This window comes from Ictidomys tridecemlineatus, chromosome 1, assembly GCF_052094955.1.
Source record: "Ictidomys tridecemlineatus isolate mIctTri1 chromosome 1, mIctTri1.hap1, whole genome shotgun sequence".
NCBI classification, from domain to species: domain Eukaryota; kingdom Metazoa; phylum Chordata; class Mammalia; order Rodentia; family Sciuridae; genus Ictidomys; species Ictidomys tridecemlineatus.
The window spans coordinates 43,747,235-43,755,242 of NC_135477.1; the positions used below are offsets into that span (position 1 = coordinate 43,747,235).

Genomic DNA, 8,008 nt, shown 5'->3' on the forward strand with positions numbered 1-8,008 from the left:
ATCATCCTTGTCATTCCAAGTGCTGATCACAGTGATGTGGCAGGCACTGTGCTATATAGTATATAGCTCACATGGATCATATCTAATCCCTACCACCCTGTGAGGTGAGCTTCATGTACCCATCATGAACCTGAGGAAAACTGAACCTTGGGACACTCACAGGCAGAGCCAGGACTTACTTGGAGCCAGTGCTCATGGTGGGGCATGGATGCTAAGATGGAGTCTGTCTGGGACTCGGCTTCATCTCTGAAGGGGTGACAACAATGATCCCCTCCTAGGCTGTTGGATGATTAAATGAGACAGTCCACACAGAAGTCTTCAGCATAGGACTAGGGCTGTACCTCAGTAGCACAGCCCTTGCCTAGTATGTGTTAAGGCCCTGGTTCAATCCCCAGCATTGTAAAAAAAACCAAAAAAACCCCAAAAACGTCCTTGGTACAGTACCTGACACTCAAGAAGCTGAAAGTGCAACAAATTTCCCTCCAGCTGGGCATGGTGGTGCCTGCCTAATCCCAGCATCTCAGGAGGCTGAGCTAGGAGCATCATGAATTCAAAGTCTGCCTCAGCAACAGCAAGGTGCTAAGCACCAGTCTCTAAATAAAATATAAAATAGGGCTGGGGATGTGACTCAGTGGTTGAGTGCCCTGAGTTCAATCCCTGGTAACCACCGCCCTCAAATTTTTTTTTCTTTTTGCTTCAATTTCTTTCTAAATCCATAGACACCAGTCTTTTGTAGAAAATAGGATTTATTATCACATTTAAGGTGAACACTGAATGTTCTAGAAATCTTTTATATACATCATCAGTAGTTTTAATTTATTCAACACACATAAAAAGCAAAGCCCACCAGGAAATACTTTCCTCCTGAGGACAGGGCACTTACAAGCCACTTCCATTTTTGACACAGTGATTCACATTGACTTGGCACAGCTAGCAATAGGTTTGTTCCCAGAGTCACCTGCTTCCACCCGCAGACCCTCCTCAAAAATGAGAGCAGCAAACCAATGGGATTCACATTGATGGAAGGAAAGGCATCTTGGGAGCTTCTACAAAAGCCCTGAGTTATGTCTCAAAGGTCAGGCTCTCAGGTTCTGAGTCCTGTGCCACCAACTCAGTCACATCACAGCATGATATAGTGTCACAGCTTCATTTCTAGGCAATTTTATAAAATTATTACAATTAGGGAGACAACACTGAACAGGTATCACAGCCCTTTTGCAGCAAGTGGCTGTCCCCCAAGTCAAGGATAAGGTAGAAACCTTCACTGGACGCTGACCTGTCACCACCACCCATGACACAGATGAACTTGGGCTGGGCGATCATCAGCAATGCTTGATGAGGGGTGTGTGGCCTGATGTCATATTAGATGCCCAGAAATGGGGTCGTGAGGGGGGAACATCAGGAGAGTGCCCTGGGGTCCTGCGGAGGGGCGTGTCCCCAAGCCTTCCTCAAGCTCACACACAATGACAGTGGAGCCAGCACTGGCAGCTCTTTGGGGCACCTCTGCTAAGAGCCCTGGGCAGTAACCTGGGCGAGTCCTAGCTGCCGTTCCAGCACTTTGGCTGCGGGTTAGCTTAGCTGGCCACAGTCTGTGATGACAATCTTCTTGGATGTCTTCCCACTCTTAGAACCAAAAGATTCAATTTTCTTCACAACGTCCATGCCCTCTTTGACGTGGCCGAACACAACATGCTTGCCATCCAGCCTGGGGTGCGGGACAAGCAGACACAAGAATAGCACAATGTCACTCAACAGCCCAGCCACTCAGTCATGGGAACATCTGCCAATTCTGATAGACCCCACTGATCCACTCCTGAAGCCCCCAAACCCTGCTGAGCTCCCCCAACACACTCCAGCAGTTGCCCAGTTCCCAAGACAGGTTCTGCCACACACATTGTGACTTTGCCCCAGGCCACTTGGCCACCTGAATCCTGGTAACCTGGTCTATGACAAGTGAGCTGTCTGTGACAAGTGTTCTGCCTGGGGAGATGATGGGATATTGAACTACACTGAAGTAAGATGTCTACGCAAGGGAACCCCTTTCACAGTCAGGAACTGTGAAACGAGAGCCAACATAACAGGTGTGGAGGGACACAGAAGTCCGGAGCACCTCTTGATTTGAGAAAGTTCCAAGAATGTGAAAGGCACTTAGTCCTGCTCCAGTGAAGTCAAGAGTGTAACAGCCAAAGGTAGAAGTGGAAGGCCCATTAAAGGCTCCATGGAAGGAGACAAGATGGGCAGCAAGACGAACCGCCTAGCCCTGACATCCCATCTTTCTTGATTGAAAGGGAGAGACTAGCAGGTGTGCATCCTACCTAGGAAATCCTGGAAATGAGCTTAAGTCTTGGCTCCCAGCCAGCTGTTGGGCCGCCAACCCCAGTGGCCCAGGGCTAGAACACTAGGGACTCCGAACAAAGAAACTTATCTCTTAATAGAAGATTTGCCAGGGAAAAGACATCCGCAGAGCCCACAGGCATGTGGGAAAGGGGGCCAGAAGGGAGTTACCTGCAGGCCTGAGCTAACACAGGGCTCGATGAAAACCTGCCGTGAAATCCAACCATCTACTGCGGTGTTTTCCAAGGTACATCCCATGATGAGACATGGTGGCCTGGACTAAATCAGGGGGGAACCCGCTTCTACTCAGGCCAAGGTGAGCCCTGCTGGCTGCGGCATTTTCCAAGAATGTGTGGCAGAGAAACCCTCTTGTGTGTGTGCGCAAAATACACAGCAATGACAATAAGTCTGATTATGAACAGAGTTGTAGGACAACCTGAATTCTCCCTCAATCCTTTCACTAACTCTCTCATATAGATACACAGGAGAGAGCTAGTGTCCCAGATGGGACATGCACAAAGTCTCCTCCCTCCCTCCATAAGGGCATCCCTCATTCCCAGAGCGCCTGGGGTGGGGAACTCACCAGTCTGTCTTTATGGTACAAATGAAGAACTGGGAGCCATTGGTGTTGGGGCCTGCATTTGCCATGGACAGAACACCTGTCAAAACAAGCAGAGGTGAGCCACAACACCCCAGGGGGCATCTACTAGGAAGCCATTCAGAAGAGAGGATGGCTTAAACCACATCAAGGACGTCTGAATCTGCAGATCAGAAAACCAGAAGAGAAGCAGGCTCAATATGCCTGCCCTTGCTGCCTTCAAGGAAAGGGCCTTGGGGAAGCTCTCAATGAAAGAGCTGAGCAGGATCCCCAGTCCTGACTTCTGGACTTTTCCACACTCCACCATAGTCTCTCAGGGGATAACATGCAGGGTTTCGGCTTAAAGGCCCTCCCCACCCAAGTTCCCAAAGGGAAGGCGGTGTTCCAAAGTCAGAACCTGGAAGGAGAAAACTCCAGGAAAACCCAACTGGCCAGAGTGCTAAGCTACCCCAGGGGGTGCTGAAGGAAGGGAGGGGCACCCTGAGATCAGACTGCAGCCTCCTGGGGCCCGCAGCTGGGAGCTTAGAAAGGAGGACAGCAGTGCCACTCACCTGGCCCTACATGCTTCAGCGTGAAGTTCTCGTCAGGAAAGCGGCTCCCGTAGATGGACTTGCCCCCAGTGCCGTTGTGGTTGGTGAAGTCACCTGCCTGCACAAAAGCACCCTCTGAGTGGTCCCATACCAAGCTGGCGGGAGATGGTTCTCTGGCACTGCCAGCAGCCCCCAGAGACTCAGGGCCTAGACTAGGAAGATGACAGTCCAAGCTCCTGGATGCACTCAGGGCCCCCCCAGCCTGATAGGCATCCAGCAAAATGAGGACTAGTAAAATAATGAGGAAAATGAGCAAAAATAAAGTATAGTATTTTCTGTCATAACAACGACCCTTAAACAGTGAGCTTTTTTTTTTGTCTGAGGTAATTTTTAAGTAATCCTCCAATGAACCATTCTGGACTGTTTCTTAGTGACCCAGGATTTTCAACATACAACTCTTAGAGGGTAACAAGGAAGTAGCCAGAGGCCATGTTCCTGAGTGTGGTCTAGGGGAACAGCAGCTGGCTAGGGCCAGTTCACATTCCCTGTCTTGGCTTCATGTCCAGGGGTGCTGTTTGGAACACCCAGAACAGGGTCCCCCGGGGCTGGCATCCTTCCTCAGAGATTGCCTAAGATCTAGGACTTTCTTGGAGTGCTCTGACCAGAAGAATCATGTGACTGCCCTGTGCTAGTCTCTGGCCATGGGCACACTGCAGTTTTCTTGAGATGGGATACTCAGGTGAGCCAAACAACCTACCCATTCCAGCTAAAGCATCCACAGATGCCTGGCAGGTGTCCCCAGACATCAGGTCTGGGTCTCTGAGGGCCATTACCTCGTGCCACAGAAAGCTCTCCAAATTTGGAAGTCCTTATCTTGACTCAGGATAGCCACCTTAGCTCCTGCTTCACCCCTCAGCCAAAGGAAGAACTGTAAACTCTGCAGCAGAAAGGCCAAAGGGCTGGGCCTGGCGGGGCCCACAGCCACACCCATGCCTGCCCTTTCCTGCATTCACCCCATTCAACACATATATAGGCATCACACAATGCCAGGAGTCTCGGCCCCAATCCATTGCCAGCCACTGGGTCAGGGTGGAGGAATGGGGATGGAATTCTGGGCAAAATTTCAGAAAAATCACACCATCCATGCCCCTTCCTTTAGGCTCCGCTGGCCCCAGGACATTAACCCCTGACTTTGAAGGTCTGCCAAAGAGAAGGCAATCTCAACACTGCCCAGGTCCTGACCCCTGGGAAGTTCTTGCTGCCAAGCCTAATCCCCAAGCCTCTGACACAGCAATACTAACTCTTTTGAAAAACAGGTAAGACACATTACTAAAAAGCACATTCACTTAACAGAGAAAAATGCCCTTCATGGAACAGAGGCTCCAAGTTCAGGCATGCACATTCCTCTCTGCGCCCCCGTCTTCCTCCTCCTACCTCTTTATCTCCATCCCCTTTGCCCAGTGTTCAAGAGATTATGCAAAAGGACAAGGCCAGGCACTGTGAGTCTGCTGCTCCTTCAAAGCTTTAAGGTCCATTCCCTGTGCACATCTATACCCCAACCCAGCTTGTGTCCCTTGAAGCCATTAATCTCCCTATGCAGCTAGGCAAGGCCATCCCACCACTGGCTCTGTTGCCTAATTTCTGGGGCAGGCAAGGGTCATAGCAACCTGGACAAGCTGTGGACTCTCAGGGTGAAAGGACAAGGCAAGAGAGCAATGAGAAAAGCCCTCTGCCCCTGACCTTCTATGCAATATTTACAATAATCCTTGGAGGCAGTACCACAGACAAAGAAGAGGCACAGAGGGCTGTGTTACCTGGCACATGAAGGAAGGAATCACCCTGTGGAAGGTCGAGCCTTTGTAGCCGAAGCCCTTCTCACCAGTGCACAGGGCTCTGAAGTTCTCTGAGGGGTAGAGGGAGAGGCAGGTCAACCGGACGAGTCTCCAACCTCAGGGACTAGCAGCCTTGGGTCCCCCAGGAGGTGAGCTGGAGATTGGCAGACCCTGGCCCACTTCCTGGATCTGCTCTACCTGACTCACCTATGACTGGGACAAGTCACTTCCCTCTCTAACCACAGTACCCAAACATGTGACAAGAGTATACAGTCCTGGCTAAGCTAACCAGTCACTGGGACAAGGAATCCCAGGGCTGTGGGCACATTGGGCAGAAGGGAGGAGTTGTCTCTGGGAATTTATATGTGCCTTCCACTGGTTCTGAGGCTCTCAGCTACTACCAGACAGGTGGGCAGAGCCAACATGAGGCTCAGAGGGAAAGAAGGTCACCCCATGGCACCCAGCAGCTGAGCCTCAAGTGGAACTCCCACCTGATCATGGTTTCTGAGCCAAAACGCTTCCCACCAGCCCACAGGACTTACTTCACCCACTCCCTTCCATCTGGACACTAAGTTGCCCTTACCTGCTGTTTTTGGTACAATATCTGCTTTCAGCTACGGGGAGAGAAGAGGGACAAAAGAAGATAGTTAGTCCAGAGGTAAGCGCTGAAAGGAGCCTCCTCACCACCCTAATCCCACAGTGGCCAAGGAAGTGTGAGAAAGAACCACATGGCCATTCCACTCCTGTTACTCCAACCCTCCCTCCAGGAGGCGGCCTAAGCAGCTATCATTTCTGGCAGCCACTTCCTGAACCCAGGGCTGGGAGGAGGCAGCCTCAGTTTCCTAATTTATCAGAAGGGACTAACAATATCACCCTGGCCCACTTCCCACTTCCGGGGCAGAACTGACAGAGGGACTGGCCCCAAACCGGCAGAGACTCAGGGCCTAGACTAGGAAGATGCCAGTCCAAGCTCCTGGATGCACAGATGGGAAACTGAGGCCCAGAGAAAGGCAGGAAGGTATGGGTAAGGAAGGGAGGTTGGAGCTCCACCCAAGGAGGCCGTTTGCCTCTCACCTTCAAAGGTCATTCTTACAGTAAATGAGGGCAGGGAGGGTACTCCCCATTTCCCAAAAGAGAAATAAATAAATAAATAAATATCAAGGGTTCCCAGGAAACCAGATAATCCACACTAACTGACCCCTTTGTTCACCCGGTGGTCCAGCCGTGGCCTGCTGGGTACTCACCACCCAGAAGAGGAGGGTCACAGCCTAAAGCCGCTTCTCCCTTCCATTACCCAACACCCCGTGTGGGCGGGACGGCTGCGCAGACCCAGGGAGCACCTGGTGTTACACAAGGGCTACCACGTGAGCGCCCAGAGGGCCTGCGGCCGGTACCAGACCCGACACCTAGGAGCTCAGCGCACAGACCCGGGCCTAATGGGCCTCGGCACCCCTCCCCCAGCCCGCCGGCAGCGTGGCACTGGGCCTTCACCCTCTACAGGCTGACCTTGAGCTTCGACCTCCCTACAGGTCTTTCCTATCGCCTCCACAATTCCGCGGGAGGCTGCATGAGACCAAGCTGATATACCTTCTCAGAGAGGCGAAAACTGAGGTCCAGGACCCGGAGGTGGGAGGCTCAAGGTCATCAAGCGCGCCAGGCACAGCAGAGGGCAGGGGTCCAGGGCTGCCCCAGGACGATCCCGCACGCCCAGGCCAGCCCTGTCTGGGCGAGTGGCTTACCTCCAGCACCACGCGGCCGAGTGGCTGCCCATCGGCGCCGACATCCAGGTACACAAGCGGGTTCCCGGAGGAGGAAGAGGGTGGGTTGTGGGCGCCGCCGCTGCTGCAGGTGCGGGCCGCCGAGAGGCGCAGCGGCGCGGAGCGAGGGACCGGGAGCAGGCCAAACAGGCGGTAGCCGCAACGCAGGGCCAACATTGCGGGCGCGATTGCGGCGGGAAGCGATGGAGAGAAGACTACGGCAACAGAGGTCACACTCCCAGGAAGCGATCCTAGATGACCGCGCGCCGCCACTTTTATTGGCCCGGCCGGCTTCGAGGCTCCGCCTCCGTCACGCCCCCTCCAGGCTTGTCCGCGGGCGACCCCTACTGGCCACATAGGACTGAGCAGCCAGCTGGTGGAGCTGAGGAGCTTCAAGTCTTTTGATGGGCCCCTGACAGGACCAGAGACCCTGAGGGACAAACACGACCGTGCAAGAGGATGCAGCTCCATTTTTATGCGGATCTCAATAGATTTTTTTAAATTTTCTATTTTAAAAGGAAAAAAATCTGGGCTGGGGTTGTGGCTCAGTGGTAGAGTGCTTGTCTAACATGCATGAGGCACTGGGTTCCATCCTTAGCACCACATAAAAATAAAATAAAGGTATAGTTAGTCTACCTAAAACTAACAAAAAAAATATTAAACAAATAAATAAAAGAAAAAATCCTAACTGCATGGTTAACTGCAAAATATCACCATCCATGTTTTTCTTCTAATATAATGGAAGTCTACTTTTGTGCCTTGTATATAGAGACAACTCAAGCCAAATGACCCCCTGCCACTCCTCTCCCTAGAGGTGCTGCAGACAGAAATACAGAAAGATGATTTAACACTGAGATTTAGAGAAAGGTGGAGATCAGAAAACTGATTAGAGAGGGCAGGCAGGAGGAAGCAGATAAGCAGAGACACCTCGCAAGTTACCTCACAAAGTGACCACAG

The 8,008-nt window shown here is 52.1% G+C and overlaps 1 protein-coding gene across 2 annotated transcripts; it reads right to left on the reverse strand.

Annotated features, from left to right (window-relative positions):
* Window positions 1-728: 728 nt before the first annotated feature.
* Window positions 729-7,320, reverse strand: Ppif (peptidylprolyl isomerase F). Of its 2 annotated transcripts, none has more exons than XM_005325830.5 (6): window positions 7,034-7,320; window positions 5,878-5,908; window positions 5,277-5,365; window positions 3,484-3,580; window positions 2,918-2,993; window positions 729-1,705 (listed from the first exon to the last, which is right to left on the reverse strand). In XM_005325830.5, exons 1-6 carry the CDS (start codon window positions 7,226-7,228, stop codon window positions 1,570-1,572), a joined length of 624 nt encoding a protein of 207 aa, XP_005325887.4. In that variant the 5' UTR covers window positions 7,229-7,320; the 3' UTR covers window positions 729-1,569. The 2 variants fall into 2 exon arrangements, with proteins under 2 accessions (XP_005325887.4, XP_040128572.1); XM_040272638.2 differs by lacking the exon at window positions 7,034-7,320 and adding an exon at window positions 6,493-6,629.
* Between the last annotated feature and the right edge of the window lie 688 nt (window positions 7,321-8,008).

Coding starts and splice junctions, on each gene's coding strand:
- Ppif (XM_005325830.5), bottom strand. CDS start 7,228: ATGTTGGCCCTGCGTTGCGGCTACCGCCTGTTTGGCCTGCTCCCGGTC. Junction 5,366..5,877: donor TATTGTACCAAAAACAGCAG/GTAAGGGCAACT, acceptor TCTACCCCTCAG/AGAACTTCAGAGCCCTGTGC. Junction 2,994..3,483: donor GCTGAAGCATGTAGGGCCAG/GTGAGTGGCACT, acceptor TTGTTTTGACAG/GTGTTCTGTCCATGGCAAAT.